At 46.5% G+C, this 17,774-nt stretch overlaps 1 protein-coding gene across 1 annotated transcript in view; it reads left to right on the forward strand.

Annotated features, from left to right (window-relative positions):
- LOC135909968 (integrin alpha-9-like) overlaps nt 1-17,774 on the forward strand; it is a 103,216-nt gene that overhangs the window by 43,677 nt on the left and 41,765 nt on the right. Inside the window, exons 3-5 of the mRNA XM_065441974.1 lie at nt 8,556-8,686; nt 14,779-14,888; nt 17,344-17,467. Coding sequence (XP_065298046.1) covers nt 8,556-8,686; nt 14,779-14,888; nt 17,344-17,467 — 365 coding nt within the window. The remainder of the gene's footprint in view (nt 1-8,555; nt 8,687-14,778; nt 14,889-17,343; nt 17,468-17,774) is intronic.

The raw sequence follows: 17,774 nt of genomic DNA on the forward strand, positions 1-17,774 counted from the left end.
GCGCAGTATGATTAACCGCCTTCTCGTGGAGAGAAACGTTCTTTTTTTCTTTTTCTTATTTCATCGATTATTTGTTATCATAGTGCCACAGCAACCTCAATTTTTTTCCGTGTCGCAAAACGTACTACTCTTACTATACATGTGTATGTCGGCTTTGATGGTTCGAAAAGAAAACTTAGGGCGGCGGTCATCAGTACTTCGAGTTGGTTATTTAAGACTGCTTTAGCATATAGCATTATATCGCTATCGTCCAAATTTTCAATCAATCAATCAATCAATCAATCAATCAATCAATCAATCAATCAATCAATCAATCAATCAATCAATCAATGCTTATTGTACAAATAAAAAATATATAGGTAAGTTTTACAGAAGGAGGTTCCAGAGCACAAGGCTACATAGGGATCGGATCTCCTTGTAAGGCGCTAGTTCGAGGTGACCCGACAACGCCCGTGACCCCGTCTGGGGCGCCTTTCTTCACGGGTCGTGCCGGCTTCACAATACATCGATATTGGGAGGCTCAGGTTATACGCACAAAATTCGCCTTCATCCCTGCAGTGACGTGCAAATTGTTCGCGCACCGCTGCGAATGTTTACAGCACGTGGCATGTCTCCTCTTGCGATTAGAAGCTGGGTGGGTGAGGAGGGTGCACGACGTACGACTCCTCGCGTTGACGACACCATCTCTTGTCTGATGCCCCTGAACTCGCCTTCGTTTTGCCAGTGCTGTAGGTTCGGCGCGACCAACACATCGCAAGAGTTATAAGGAGCGTGGTCGTGCAAACTTCTTCGCGACGACAGTCTCGCTGCTGTGACGCACCACTGTCAAAGATGACCCGTCCTCTTGTCAGAAGCGACGAGCCGACGAAGGAAATTCGTGATAAGTGTACGTCCAACACGCGCACTTTTCATGCCCCGAGCTTTGTAGTTACTGCCTGGACAGAGTACCCACAGCCCGAGTCCCCGGCCGCGGCGCTTGCATTTCGATGGTGGCGAAACGCATAAACCTTCGTGTACATACATTTATTGCACGTTAAAGGTGGTCAGAATTATTCCGGAGTTCCCCCACTATAAGGCCTGCCCCATAACAAAATCTAGATTGTGGCACGTGAAACCCCAGAGTTTCCTTTAATGATGACATTGCTTCGGTATAGAAACTATTCTTAACACTCTCATCTTATTGTTCGCACTGTTAGTTTTACGGGAGAAGCGGCTGTTCCGCTCTGTCCACCTTCTTCCTATTAAATCGAGACGAGGCGATACGATTACTCTTGGCTGCCGTTCGCAGCTCCTCCTCGCGGCGTGACTAATTCGGGCAAAGAACTTGTCCCTTGATTCACGACGGCCCAAGATGGACCAGCAAACTGGCTCGGCATTCGCGGCTGCGCCAGCGCCCTACAACTTGGAGAAACGCGGACGGTCCTCACCACGGCCGTCCGCGAGGTTCCTTGTCTCGGCTCCGTGTCATTCACCTCGCGCCGTGGCAGCTGTGATAAAGCCATCGCGGGCTTCTTTTTGTTTTTTGTCTTCATTCCTCGGTCGGCTTGACAGAGCCAGCGTCTGGAGATAGCGCGCAGAACGTGGCTGCTCCCTTTAGCCGCGCTCACCTGTCGTCATCCCGGCAACTATGCGATGCGCGGACGAGGTCTAGATTTTACAGGCACCACACTTGGAGATCATTTGCAGTGCAGGATGCTGCTGGGACGCCGCAAAGATGACCTGCGATAAGCCCGCGTACACTTCGCGACGAAACAGACGAAATGCACGTGAGGTTATCTATGCGCGGATCCTCGATGCCAATCAGAGGAGGAAAACAAAATATAACATTCTCAATGGCCCTGCAATACCCTCCGTCTGTAACTTCGTTCGTACTGCCTTGCATGTTTCACTATAGTTTCAAGTTTATCTGGGTGTATACAGTGGCGAACTTACGGGGAGAGTGTAGTTGTAACCACTTCACCAGACAAAAATGCTGGCTGCGCTAATAAGGGGATATGCTTGCTTTGGCCTCTGTTGCATGTGACCTGTTATTTATACTACTCTAAAAAAGCGTTTTCTATTCACGCAAAAAGCTACTGTACTATGGTTTGTGTGCCTTTAACTTTTCAGCATCGGATCTCGGCGGATATGGCGCTGCGGTTGGGCGTATCAGTCGCGCAAGAAGGCTCGGAAGTCCGTGTTATGAATTTCGAGGACACACCTTTGCCAACCACAAAGTAAACGCTTAACAAATTGGGCCCGTTCAGCAAGTGACGTTCTCCTTGGGTCATGACTCACTTCGTGGTGTTCGTATACTTTCCCGACGCGGCTTCGTCAGCGTTCGAAGTGCGTCTGGCATTTCCGTGGTCAGGTGAATACCGGGACCTATGGCAAACTAACGATCGACCGACGCTTCCGGCTCGGACGCGTGGAGGCACCTACTTATCGCTGGGTGGCCACCATGGGTGGTACAGGGATGTCTTGGGGCAAGCCTCTCCTTTACTTATTTGTTTCACTTTCAGTTCTTGCTTCTGTCTGGTCGCTTTTTGCAGATCTTGCTAGTAGCGGAAACACTCGGTTGCCGTTTAGCTGCCGCCTAGCGACCCGACTTGAGCAGCAAGTGCCTCAAGAAGTTCGGAAAAAGAGAGAGAGATAAAGAAAGAAAGAAAGAAAGAAAGAAAGAAAGAAAGAAAGAAGCAATATCGCGGGGACTCGGGCTCGTCTTCAAAAAGAAATGGAGGTATGCGAGCGCGTAGTTTTATCTTAAGGAGCTGGAGGAGAGTCGGTACTAAAGCTATACAGCTGTGGTCAGGTGCAGCGGCCGAGCGCCCACTCGTCGACGTCGGATGCGAGCGGGGGGGGGGGGGGGGGGTTGCACAACCTCGTGCAAACGTTGCGGAAGGAATAGGGGGCCCTATCGAGTGGAGCGAGAAAGCAGATGGCTGCCCAAATGTCGTGAGCGATGCGGGACAGACGGCGGTGCGTCTTCAGGGTGAATAGAAAAGCTTGACCGGGCGGGCCTCGATTTTCTTTTCGTTCGTTCTTTTTTTTTTTCGCTTCTCTTGTTCAGCGGTTGCGGTCGAGCGCGGTGACCTCGATCGCGGCGAGGGCAGCTCTTCGCTACCGCGCGGCCTGTATAGCGTGGTGCACGCCCGCTGCTCCACCGTGTGTCCTCCGCCTTTCTTCGTGGGCGAGTCTTGGCGTGAATCAGCCGGCTGCGAGGCGCACGCCGGCCGTGCGGCGGCGGGTGACTACGCAGTCCGGGAATTCGAGTCTCCGACTGATCCGCGCGGGGATGAACACGTGGCTGAGCGCGATTATCTTGACCACAGAGTTTCCGGACCGCGTTCGTCGCCGCGCGCAGAAAAGGTTGTTACTACTGTTATGGAACTTTACGGCACGCTCACTTCCGTTTTTGAGAACCTGTAGGCCGCGCGGGCACAGGCTTGCTGCCGCCGCTGGCGTGCGTCGAATATTCGGACCACTCTCTCAGATACCTCCGCGAGCACTGTTATGTTTTGCCTAAATTATATGACGTAGCATAATTATTCGTGCGCACTTATACATGGTGGGAGTTTCTGCGTCAACAATGGACGAAATTATAGCGACAGTCATGTTAGAACTTAGATTTTCGAGGATTGACTGACGAGGTAGTCGGTTTGCGAGAATGATGATGGTGATGCATGTAAGAAAGCGAGAGAGAGAGAAAAAAATGATAAATGAAAGGAAGGGAGGTTCCAGGGATGATGTATGTGTGTATGTGTGGAGAGAAGGTAGGGGTAATAACGAACAAATAATTCCGTCCCGGTTCTATGCTGACTTGTGCGGCGCGCGACCGTTACAACGAAGTGTCCTCTATACCGAATGATTTCGCAGGCCCCAAGCACTTTGTTATAAATGCGTCGACTGTAGTTCTTTGTGGTGTTTGCACTTTTTGGTTTGTGCATAACCTTTGAATGGGCATTCTTGTTTTTTAAGAAGCTCGATTGTTTCGACCATCTTTGGGGTGACTTTGCAACCACACGTAACACAGAGAATAAGTTGCGAAGGGATACGTGCTGCACGGCCCCCGCACGCGGCTTACACAGCTCAAAATCAAGTGTCTACAGAGACGTTCGGAGGTCGCAAGATCGATGAAGTAGCCGCGACTTATGCATGATTGCTTCACTCGAAAGCCGAGGGCCCACGAGATAACGTTATCAGCCATGATAGGAAGAAAACTGATCAGATCGCGTCCGTAGCTCTTGACATCAAAATGTCCTTTTCTGTTTGCTCGTCTGGGTCGGGTGCATCATTTACTCAGCGAGAAAACAGCGTGCGGCGAACGAGTACCGGTTGCGTGTCTCGTCCATTGTTCGCTGCCTGACCTCGTGCGCGACGCTGGTTGAGTGGGACGGATCACGCAAGGATTACCGGCGAGCGATGCGAAATCACTTTTCTCGCGCGCTCCTCCGAGAAGTTCAGGACGATCTGGTTCCCAGTTGGCTGACTCGACCGACGAATCTGAAGTTCTGCGCGATGTTACCGTAAATGGCTGCGCCGTTGATACTCGTCAGCGTGTCCATGGCGTGCTACAAAAATATAATATACAGTGGCATGGTAATTGGTCGCTTTATTAGCAATGGAAATAGGAAGGAAAGCAATTCCTGCTGACCGCATCGTAAACTGACTAGCGGGGCTGCTAACATCTGAACGGAGGCCAGCAGAAAGTGGTAGGGAGTAGAGGAACGGTAGAAGAGGCCATACCTCAAAAATTGAAAATGCTATTTATGACTGTAACATGTACGCGTCCGGGTGAAAGCTCACGTTCGAGTGTCGTGTCACTGAGAACACCGAGGAGAGGGCCGTGTTGTCCTACAGACTATCATTATATAGCTCCTTGACCGTAAGCACGGATAATTTCGGTTCTTGTAAACGAATAAACCTTCTCAGCTGGAAGTGTGAGGTCTTCGCCAGAAAGAGCATGTGCATGTGTGTGTTGTACGCGGCTGAGATTATGATTGCTCAATAAAGGAAGAAAATACTTTACCCGCGAGAGGGAAAAGGTAAAGGGTGAGCACGTCCGGTTCGCCTAACATGGGAAAGCGTCCATCATGCCCCATTAGCGCGCGTCGGGCACTAGTGAATGACGGTTTCTTTTAAAGGTTTGCCGTGTGTCGGCGGGGCTATAAAGAAAACGGCCCTGGCAGTAAATGAAAGGCACATATTTAGTATCTTACGCTCGCCCCGTTCGTGCGCTGTTCATAAATGTTTATGTTTAGCCATATATAGTACTTATGTACCGACCAGCTCAGTTCGGCACTCTTCTAAGGTAATTTCGGGTATATAGGACCTCCTTTTAGCATTTTCGTTGCTTCGTTATTCTCCGGTTTACGTAACGCTTCGTCTGTGCCGCCCTTGTGTCTCGCCTCAGCTCTGTTTCTCCGGCTAACTCTCCCTCTCTACTTAGCTATGATCGCCTCTTTTTAACTGTGCATCTCGACCGGTGGCCCCCTGCCATCCAACGCCGTGTGGGCCTATGCGAATCGGGGGCGTCGAGCCTCGGCGCAGGCCAGCGCGCGTTCGGCGACGGCACACGTGTGCACGTAGTACCACACCTGTGTGCTGCGCGCAGTGCACGCCGTTGGCGGCGGACTCGCGCGTCCTGCCCTAAACCCCTTCTCCGCCGTGCTGAAGAAACCCGACACCGGCGCGTTCCTCGCCGCCCGGAAGTCGCGTGGCGGGTGCGCGTAGATTGCAACGCCGCTGTGTCGCGGCGGCTACCGCCGTCGAAGCGCCCTTGCCTTCTCCGCTCCTGCGCGGAAGTGCTGATTCCGAGGGTTCATCATCATTATTTTTTTTTTATTTGAGCCCACGATGGAAGCACGGATTGCTTTAGACGGCGGGTCTGCGATGGTCTTCACGAACAGTCCGTCAGAATATATATGTACCGCGCGTGCCCGCCTGAAGACGCTTACCTCGGCATGATTGTTGCCTTCTTGCCAGACGCGGCAAATGTACACGTTATGGGAACTGCTGTGCCCGAAGGTACCGGAAGAAGCAGCCGAAGGCGAGGCCGAGACAGAGCGCCGAGCGCGCGGGTAGGAGGCGAACGAGCAGAAGTTGCCAACGGACATGAGAGTGAGAGTTTAATACGATCGCCCATTGGGATAAATATAGGCTCGCTGAAATCATAGAACACATGACAGTGATAGCATGTGATAGTTGTGCAGTGCTCACTCGGTGAATTCAAACGCGATGATCGGCCCGCATGGCGTCCGGCGCCTTTTGGTGGGCACTGGGGACACCGAGCTCATGCATTGCGGTATACATTGAGAGCGAGGGCATTTGTGACGCACCCCAAGCTATCACTCGGTGATCCCCCAGCTGGTGGCGCAAGCAGCGCCGGACGCATATATGGCCGCCATGCGGGGCCGATCATCGCATTTGAATCACTGAGCACTTTACAATTCCCAGAGCACAGATGACTTGGGCACCCAACTCGAAACCTCATACAGTGCAGCAGGAACTTTATATATTTATATTTTAGGTCTTAATAGAATGCGCGTATATGAAAAAAAAAAGAAAGAAAAGATTGCAGGAATTATCGACGATAATTGTAAACTTAAGCAAATAGCCCAACTCTCTTAAGAAATTGTTCACAATTAAAGGAGCGATGTCCATGAAGGCATACATTTGTTGTAGCGAGAATATTTAGGTAGTGCTTATAATTTCACTTTGCAATTTCGTAGAGAATAGAGCCACGAAACTGCACATCTGTAGTGGTAGTATAGGTAGACGGCAAGCTCGATTCTATGAACGCGCTCGGTGGTGCAAGAGCATGCGCCCTTTGCGTTAGCACGTTTGTATCGGCAAACGCAATTCACTTCAAAAAATTTTTAAATAGATAATTGAAAGTCAGTTTCGTGTGAGGTTTCGTCCGAACTTCATTTGCTTCCTCGATACGGTTGCAAGCATCAATACAGTTTTACTGATGATTATTGTTGCATCAATCCATTGTACAATACGTAAACTCACATAACAATGCAGGTAATGGTGATAAAAATGGAATGCAAAAAAGAGCAGAAAAACGCCTAAATATCAGTAAAATATGGCTGTGCCGTAGCACTTGGTGACTGGTTGCTAGGAGCTCCAAGTAACATAAAGCAAGTGAAGCGGCCCTATTGCGAAACAATAATATTTAGAACGCATTGATATACTTTCGCAGTTCGCTAATCGTAGGAAAAAAATGCTTATTAGCTAGCTAGGTAGCTATATTTTTAAAGGGTCGCTAAAGAGAACAAATGATTTGAGCTATGTCGGTAAATTACAATACATTACAAAATAGAACAAAATAAAAATGCTAGTCTCACCGTTAGATCTTTGACAAGCCAAAGAGATGCAAAAGTGAAAAACGGGTGTTAACGCTGCTTTGTGAAGTTTTCGCACCAGCTTGACAGGACGTCATGAATTTTGACGGCTTCTGCTTTGGCCTAGTTAATTCTTTATTAGTAAAGATGGACTACATTGTATTTTAAGAAAGCCAAAGACAATTTGGCAAGGCCCAAGACAATTAACTGAGCCACGAGATTCCAACATCGTGGTACGTCACAGTGACGATGGTGCCAGTGCTGGAGCTCCAGTACGAAATTTATAAAATAAAGCCTGTTACCAGGAAATTAACGAAAATGGAGTTTTCAAATAGTAATTTATCAAGATCAGCTAGTTTAGTGCTCATTTAAGCTACCTGCAGTTAAGTCGCAGTAAAAGTTACGTGCTGACGATAAGGAGAAAGTAGAGAAACAGGGAGCATAGGCACTCTCCTCCAGCGTAGGCTAGCGGACCACTTCCTCCCTTTCTCCTTTATTTTGTGTATCTCTCTCGCATACTGATTATAACTCCGGTTCCAACCTGAATTCAGAGGCTTTCTTAGCAGTTTTAGGAACCTCGGAACTGCATCTTTTGTGGTTTTTTGATGGGTTGACCCGCGGGCCTTTTTTAGTTGACAGCATTGACTTGGACCTTGGCCTGTTAGTCAAACGTTGCTAGTACACCTAGTGGTCGCTAGACAACGACTGGGCTAGAGTGTGCTAGCTGGCCTTCCTGACCAATGGTGCGATTCTGGACCCTCATGTTTCGCCAAGTCGAATTCCACCGTGCTTGTATTTTGAGCCAGTTAGAAAGGGCGTACCCGGCTTACGAGTCAGTCCGAGCTGACAAGGTGCAATTTGTCCAGTTCACTTGTCGAAAGCAGACGTCCAATATTAATAATAGTAATGGTGATGTAAGGCACGCGTCTTCAGCACTGTTGTATTGTGTAGGATGTGAGGCACATTAACATGAGGCAAAAGTTCAGAAAACGGCATGTGGCGATAACCTCTGTTGAAAAATTCATAAAGCAGAACAAACCTTCCCTCCCTTGAATGTCTGGCCGTATGAACTCAATGGTATTTTTTGTGTTCCCGGTAAGCACATGTCGCGCTCAATCCTTCCTGTATCATGCATGCAGTCACGATAACAATAGGATACTACAATTGCCCGGATAAAATGCCTTTTTGCTTGACGAAAACTTTTCTTTTCCCCCCCCCCCCCCCCAGAGCTCTGGTGTCAGCCATCAAGGACAACTCGACCACATTGGGAAACAAAGTTCACCAGCCTGGCGTCCTGTTCAAGTGCAGGCCCCGTATAGACGACTCGCCGTGTACCGAAGTGCGTGTTGATACCTCGGGTGAGCTGACCAACATTTCTGGCATCTTTAGTGAGCAGTCTGATGGAATCGATCTCGCCTTAATCGTAGCAGGCCGACACCTTTGCCGCTTCCGTGGCGACGTCCACGTGTGTACATGCATTGTACGCGCTGCGTGTGTATAGTGTATGTCGCGGAAACGGCGCGTTGCGAAATGGCTTTCATGAACGCCGCCGGGAAATCACTCGAGAAAGGGCCCGTAGTCAACAATGAACAATTGTTTCTCATTCACCAACAACCATGTCTCTTTAATGCGTCGCTCCTCCCCTAGGGTTGCACAAGTTTCGCGTGCACCCCTGTCCCTAGTAGGGGAGGGGTTATATTTTTTTAACAGAATGCTCACTCATGCACTGAAGCTCAAAAGTAACTGCAACGCCCATGTATTTCGTCCGTTACGTTGGCAAATATCTCAAACTGGTGTCTCCCTAGAAATTCCTTCTAAGTGACTACGTCTTGCAAGCTAACCGGCTACAATTTGTCAATTGCCATTTGTCTGGTGAAGCAATTAAGAAGTTAATTAATAAATCTTTGTTGCTTAGTTGAATGTGTTTCGATTTGTCTTGCAAGCAATGTCCACCTTTGTGAATAATCCAGCTCAAGGACTAGAATTATGTTATTTACCACAAGGCGTTTTTAAAAATTCTGTAAAACTTAAACGTGGTCACCCGTATTGGTGCGACGCAGCATCCAAGGCAACCCCTGCTGGGCAGGAGCAATGCCCTTGCAGCTACGAAGTATATCCTGCATGCGGGAAATTCTTAAGGGTGTTCTAGTCCGCCTGCTGAGCCAAGCGTCGTTGGCCCAATTATGAGAGTATCGGGCTCCTGCGATAGAGTTTCTTTGTTTGAATTCGGCAGTCAGACAATATTATATATGTGCGCAACACAACGGCGAAGTCGAAAACTCGCCTGGAGTCTCCGTACATACCTCGCTGCGTGAGCGACGCCCACTGCGCGCTGACGTGCATCCTGCAGGACTTTTCGTCAAGTTTACCCAATCCAATCTCCGTGTACCATAAAAGCTCAGTGATACGATCACACTTGATACGGATTTCGGAATGATGTGAATTTTTCAGAACTCCCAGCCCTAGTTCATCAGTTTACAATGTGCTAAATTTCGAATGTTGCGAATCGCTCTTTGCGCCGTGGTGGATTATATGAACCGTAGAGCCGCCGCGCGAACCCCGGCGGAGTCGGTGAGAAAGCCACGCGCCAGTAACGCCAGGTACTGGCTGTTGTCAGGCCGGCAGAGCGGCCGCTGCAATGCGCCGGTCGCATTTCTGCTGCCCGGCAATCTATGTCACTACGTAGACCCCTCCCCCCCATCCCCCTCTAAAAAACATCGTTATATAGTATTTTTGGAACTTGTCGGCCGTTTTCAAACACCTTGCAAATTTATCAGGAGTCGGCAATCACACGCGACCCATTCTTGCCGTGTCAGCCAGATTGGCGGCATTCGTTTCCATGGGTAACCCTATCTGTGTATTCCACGCCTTCCGGCGTCTTCGACGCCGCATGACAATTTGAAACTTTTCTACCTTTGCACCCGTAGATCGTGTGATACGAAGTCGCTTCGCCGCTGCAAAGTGAAGATTTCCTTATCTTGCAAATCATCTTCTTATCGCCAGTGGGCAGCAGCTAGGATGCAGCAACGAAAGAAGCTCGAGATAACCACGCACATTTTGAAATGTCGGCTTCGGAACACGCGAAGTGCGCAGCTAGCTACCGCTAACATGCACCCGAAACAAGCGCGCCAGCGATTCCGCGTGATCGCAGTAACGAATTGCGATGATAGTTTTTCCTTTTCACGCTCGCTTTGTTACCTTAATTTATGCATGGAGAAGTACAGCGCTGCGGCTATCCGAATATTCCGTCTTCCCAGTGAAAACACTTCGTCCATAGGACATCCGAACTAGCGTGGTGAAGGCCCTAGTCAGGTTTATGCCTTCCGTTTGCCTTACCTTGCGGGCAAACCTTGTATTTGTTTTGCCCAAATAAAAAAACTTGCAATGTCCCTATGTCGACGCACCATTTCAGAGGAATAGGACATCTGCGAGACGTCTAGTTTTGGATATCCTACTACGGATGTCCCAAGGTTATTCCATATGGACCTGTTTCGGCATAAATGTGAATATTTTCCTTCCAATTGAGGCTTTTTCTTTGAGTTTCCTCGTAACAGAATTATGTTTTCTCGCACGTTGTAATTACAAATGGAAGCTGTCGTGTCTACATCACGTTTTCTCACGCAATTCTTTAACAAAGACTAGCCTTACGTTGGCGTTGCCTATACCTAAATCAAGAAGTTATTCGCTGGGAACCACAGATGACCGATGGGCTTGGACATTTCAACAACTTTAGTCCACAAAGAAGGGCAATTTACTCCGAAAAATTCAGTTAGTTCAATAAGCTGCTTGCACTTGGCGGAAGCTCTGAAATAATGAGGAGTATGCTGCACTTCTGCACACATGCGTCTGCGCGTAATGTGTACACGAAATGTATCTGTTCTTAAAGGGACACTAAAGGCTAATACTAAGTCGACATGGACTGTTTAAATACCATAACAGAAACCTCGCAACGCTTGTTTCGTGCCAAGAAAAAGACTTGGTTTACATGAAAATTGCACCTGAAGGGTCGGGACACCTTTTTCGTAATTTAAATCTCCCGTCGCCCAACCAGGGGAGTAGTGACGTTGCATACGCCATCACCGCCCTTTGTTGCCGTCGGCGAGTAAAACAGTGCCCGACAGACGGCGGCACCGAGCCAAGACAGATGAAGTCAGGGAGGTGGACTCGCCACTGCAGCTGCTTTTTGGCCAAGTGGCGTAGATCGTTCGGGCATTCCGCGACATCACATGGAAGTTGAATTCTCTGCTACTGGCAGTTTGGTTCGAGTTTTGCGAGCCAGCAAAACCAGCGCAGCACTGCGTGATAACTACTGAAATGTGAAAGTGTGGGCGTCGCGGAGTCGAAAAAAAAAAAACTAAACTGTTCGACCGCCTGCGTCGTTGTCAAGGGTAATTTCATTGAGTTCTTTTGTCTAAACATGAAATAGAACTGGACAAGTAGCAGTTTATTTTATCTTATAGCACAATGCAAGGATGTTTTGAGTAACGAGTGGTTGCATACTAGTGTAATAATTTAACTGAGGAGTGCTTTCATCATCGCCCAAGTACTTGAATTTCCCGGGGGAGTCTCTGATCATATCCTGCATTTACCTCAATTTCTCAATTATTAAGGCTCTGTTCACATTAATATTGAATCCTTAGAGATTCCCGAGCACTAATCTATCACTTTAGCTTGACTTAATATTTTCCTTTAGTGTCCCTTTAATATGTAGGTGCTTTGCACCGACCGTCCGGGCCACGCAGTTTCGGCACGAGTCACTACACACACGCTCACTATGTGGTCTTGGGAGGCAAGACTCTCCGAATTGGACCTGGGAAGCCAACTGGCGACCCTCAACCAGGCCTACCAAGCCGCGATCGCCAGTGGAGCCCTGTCAGAGGGAAACCACCGAGGAATGAACCGCGCAATGGTTTCTGCAATAATACGGCGGCCGCATTTCGATGGGGGCGAAATGCGAAAACACCCGTGTACTTCAATTTAGGTGCACGTTAAAGAACCCCAGGTGGTCAAAATTTCCGGAGCCCTCCACTACGCCTAAGCTAAGCCTCATAATCAGAAAGTGGTTTTGGCACTTAAAACCTCATAATTTTTTTTTTCTGCAATAATAAAGTTCCGTCCTTCTCCTCCTCCTCTGCCCGTTGCATCTGTCATCTGCAAACGTAATATGCATAATGGCAAAAACTGCAAGAGGCCCTGGCAATTGTCCGTAAAATGTACGCAGCACGTCCCTATCATGTCCCTCGCGGACATGCAAGGGATGTCCTCTGAACATAAAAAGTGCAACAAAACAGTCGGGTGAGATCTGCAGAACGTATTTGACATCCATGCCCGGGCAGTGGATGTCCACAGGGTATCCATAAGATGTCGTTGTTGTCACTGCGTGGCGACTACGCAGTTTTGAAGGCACGCGGCCCATGCATGCACCGAGTGCAAACTCAGGGACATCAGTGACGTGCTATGGATATCCTAGGGATATTCGAATACGTCCTCCGTATCTTCCTCGCATGACCGTTTAGCCGCATTTTCCGTGTCCTGCAGATATCCCTTGCATGTGCGCTAGGGACATTATGGGAACATGCTGTGTACATTTTACGGACACATTCTGATTTTTTCGCACTGTGTTTGCCACAATGTCTACTATTACACATGGTTGCAGCATGCGCTGCGTCACAGATGCGATGGGCAGAGCGAGCAGATACATCTTGTGCACACGTTACGCACGCACGCACGTGTGCAGGAGGGCAGCATACTCGCCCATTTTTCCATAGTCGGATACAACTTAAGTCTGCAGTAAAGCTCCGCCCATGCCCTCATAACCGCCAACCACTGTTCCTCCATTAGGCTGCAAAGAGTTCGTACTTCAAACTTTCCCTGTTACCTAAATAAGATGGCAACCACAAAGATAAAATTAAAGTGCGTAATTTTATACGTTTTCACTCGTCTATTACAGCGAAACGGTGAAAGCCTAATTCTTTATTGAATTGAAATAAACGCTTGCTTCGCTGCAACTTATTGGGAAGTTTCACTTCAGTTGGCAGTGAAATTTAATGAGTAAAATGGGTTCAGCATTGAAATGAACTGTACTGTGGACTTCTCGGGCTCCATACACTTTATCCATGTCTGTTGCACGCCTCATCGCTTTCGTCGATGAAAAAACTCAAGAAGAGCAGACACTCCGGAAGCATCAAGTATGACGCCATTTTGAAAAGGTCGCAGGACAACGATTGTGTTTGCTTCTGTGATTGGCTGGCTGAGTAACACAATCCTGCGCGGTCCGTGTGCCTTGTTTGCCAACTGCTGTTTTTTTTTATTTGTGCAAGTAGCTTAATGAACTAACTGAAGTTTTCAAAATAGATTGCTCCGGGGAATTCGTAAGGCATCAAGTACACACGAGCTATAGACATGATAGCTTCGGATTGTTATTCGAACATGCTAGAAACATAATTCTATTTGGAGGAAACTCAAAGGCAAAGCCTCAATTGCAGGACAAATATTCACATGTATGCCAAAAAAGGTCCATGTAGGATAACCCTGGGGCATCTGTGGTAGGATATTTGAAACAGATCCATGTGAGATATCATTATGACATCGAGGTAGGATATCCGAAACTGGATGTCCAGATGATGTCCTATTTGTCTCCGAAATGGTGCGAGGACATTGGGAGATGATTCACATGTCCTACGTACGAAGTGTTTTCACTGTGTACTGTTTGCTGCAGCTGCTGCAGACGAAACCATGGTCGCTATTGACGCGATCATGGGCGGCGACTACACACTTATGAAGGCACACGGTGTTATGTGCAATGGTAAACGCAAGGATTAGTGCCTTATAGGCACAAATAGAGACGACGCTGTAATTCATGTACGATTGCCGCTGATAAATATGGCGATTCAGACTCCGCCACTTCATTTCTATTATACTTTCGGTTGAATGCCGTTATTGCACATTTGTGGTGCTCTGCGCTTGCCGCTTTATGAGAGTGGCCCAAATTAATCAATGTGCAGCCAAATGCGTCCGAATTAAAGAGAGTTTGATTGCATTAAATAACGCATATGCCTGCCGGGACCACAGGATGCGTCCAAATTATCTTGTTTTCTGAATTAACGAAGGTCGAATTAACGAAGTTTTACTGTACGTCACTAGTTCTTTTGTTTCATCTCCTTGTCTAAGTCTCATCAAGCCTGCAAACCATTTCCATCTGGGCAAGTACCAGACTGCAGGGCATAGCATCATCCTCAGAAACAGATATTGCACATGTAGAAACAACTTCTCATTACTGTGGCTGTGTCAATTGGCATGAATTATGCACCAAACTGTTTGCTGCACTGCACAGTTCAGCTAATGTTATTTTCTGATAACCCTATTTTTATTTATGTGGTAAATGAACTTATTTCTTATGTTTACCACATGAATTTGTGTTTATTAGATGTCTGTGTTTTTGTTCTAACAGACAAAGGTGAAGTAGAGAATGAAGATGGAGAACGCTTCCATGATCTGCTTGACAATATGCACCTTGGGATGTCAATGGTCATTCAGTCTGGTCCCGACGGAAGGGTTATTGTGAGTTTTATTTTGAGCTTGGTGCTTGTGTAACATTGAAAAGTTTTATTTGAGGCTTCAATTACTGTTGCACCTATATTACCTCTTTCATGTAGTGAGGTTTGTGTCTGTGAGAATACTGATTACTACTTTTTTAAGAGTAAGAGAGATTAACAAAACACTAGTACCGAATAAAACAAATATAATTTTTTATATGATCTAAAGAGAGACAAAGTAAAACACCCACATATCTACTATGTTGGAATGATTCCATAAACTTTCAGTGGAGATGTGAAAAACAGTTTTTATGTTTTCTTAAATGGAGAGCAATATTGTAAACTTATATGCATTGACATTGTCATTGATTATCCACATATTGAAGCAAAGTTTTTTTGCCGACTTCTCCATGGTTTGGATTGTCATGTGCATCATTGACTAAACTGAACCAGTCCCAGAGACAGTGAACTGGTAAATCGGGCTGGTCCTGGAAGTATGGTGCAGTCAATGATGGTCCCATCGTGGGGACTGTGTAAGCAAAATTAGTGACTTGGGGTAGGGATCCTGATAGCTGAATTTGATATATTTCCTTGCCAAGGTTTTTATGTTGTTTGTAATGCATTCTGACACTGAAGGCAGCGCAATCGGACATGTGGGTGGGCCGATCATGATAATGCAATTGCATTACAGTCACTCGGGTGTAGCATGTAGACCTAGCTTCTTTGCATTAGTGTCTCGCTGATTAGATGTAGCGAGGAGTCTGCCAGACATCTGAGGCTCGGAGAAGGTAAGCACTTGGAACAGCTGTGTAGTTAGCGTCAAGCTTGGGTAGAAGTGCTGGTTTATATGCCACAAACGATGTTCATATAGTTCAATGCAACCCTAAAAGATGTGTACCAACATCATGATTGGAAGCTGTAATTGACCATGCTTTTGCAAGGGATGTGGATGTGTTGAACACCAAGCATTATATCTCATACTTCTTGGTACGAGCACCTATACTTATAATGATACCCCCACAATAAAACCAATAGTATCTTGGTAATATGAGGGCGATGGAAGCTGCCAAGAAGCCTCACATCCACTGGTTCTCGCAGCGTCTGAGACAAGCATAATTTTTTTTTTTCAGAGGTATTTTGCTTAATCTAAGAAGTGTTAAAATGAGGTAATTACTGATATTCTTCGCAAAGTGGAACTTTAGCATTGCCTGCTTAGGTCTACAGCAGCCACTTTGATAGAAAAAAGAAAAGAGACAGAAGTGTTGTGTTGCTAGGCAGTTTGTTTACAGCAGAAGCTCACTAATATGTTCTACACAAGCAAAGAAAAACAAAGGAAAATTAAGAAATATATATATATATATATATATATATATATATATATATATATATATATATATATATATATTGTCCGGGAAAGTGCATGATCTGAATTAAAATGTTAAAATAGGTATACATTGAATGTCCTCCAGCACGGAGAACTGGCAAATCATATCAGTCAGGATTGTATGAGCAATGCTTTTGTATACAGGGTGTCCCACATAACTTGGGCCAAGAATTTAAAAATGAAAGGCGCATTTGAAGCAAATTGAATCAAACTCATACTATTCGCAATGGCCTATAGTAACTCGCACAGTTTTTTCCCCCGTAACTCACTAATTAATGTTAATTACCGAACTTTTTAATTATTGGCTGAGGACCCCAAGTATGATATGCAAATTTGTAGAGCACCTTCAGAAACCCCCGATCGAGTTGTTTCCGTTACGACACGTCCCATGTAGTCCTTTTTTCCGGGTTGCAAAGAAAGCCCACGAAATATGAAAAAAAACCACGTGACAGGGCGTTTGTGCAGTGGTATTGTGCTGCTCTCAAGCATGCGTTTGGTGAACAAGGTCAGCTGCATCGTGACTGGCAAAGCGGCAGGGAGTTCTTTATCTCATCGGCAGCGCTCAGCAGCAGCATGCATTTTTGCCGTCATCTGACGGTAGCCGACCTTGTTCACTGAACTCGCGCTTGAGTGCAGCACTATACTACTGTGCAAGCGCTCTGTCACATGGCTTTTTTTTCATATTTCGTGGGCTTTCTTTGCAACTCGGAAAAAAGGACTACGTGGGACGTGTCGTAAAGGAAACAACTCAATCGGTGGTTCCTGAAGGTTCTCTGCAAATCTGCCTATCATACTTGGGGTCCTCAGCCAATAATTAAAGAGTTGGGTAATTCAACTTAATTAATTAGTGAGTTATGGGGAAAACAAGAAGTTGTCGAGTTACTATAGGCTATTGCAACTAGTATGCGTTCCGTTCAATTTGCTTCCGACGTGCCTTTCATTTTTAAATTCTTGGCTCAAGTTATGCGGGACATCCTGCATATACTGCGGAAGAGCACATCATATTCCTCAAATGACATAGCATTGCTGACCATTCACTCCTTGACATAGTACTCAATAAAATTTGGTACTACAACGGTTTTTCTTTTTCTTTTAGGTATGTGCCCCAAAGTGGAAAAACCAGCTCTATAACAATACAATGTACATGCTTAATGGAATTTGCTATGTTCTCAGTCATGATTTGGATCGCAGTGAGCCACTGCGCCCACTTCTCAGAAAACGTAAGTCACTTGTAACTTCTTATGATCTGTCACACTGAAGAACGGCAGCCTGCTTTATATATTTACTAAGGGTGCAAAGGAGCAGCCAGAAATGTTTCTGGTCTTAAACAAAACAGGATAGCGAGCTACAAATGTTGCGACATTATTTTTAAATTTTGAATGTACTTATCATTGCATCTGCAGGATATAATAACAGAAAAATTTGATATGGTCGAGCAGCAGAAATAAAATGCAGGCATAAAGAATGAGCCTTAGCCCAACATCACATATTCTGCCAAATCACCTAATGAAGTACTGTGCTCAATGT

The sequence above is a fragment of the Dermacentor albipictus genome, chromosome 1 (genome assembly GCF_038994185.2).
Source record: "Dermacentor albipictus isolate Rhodes 1998 colony chromosome 1, USDA_Dalb.pri_finalv2, whole genome shotgun sequence".
Taxonomy (NCBI): domain Eukaryota; kingdom Metazoa; phylum Arthropoda; class Arachnida; order Ixodida; family Ixodidae; genus Dermacentor; species Dermacentor albipictus.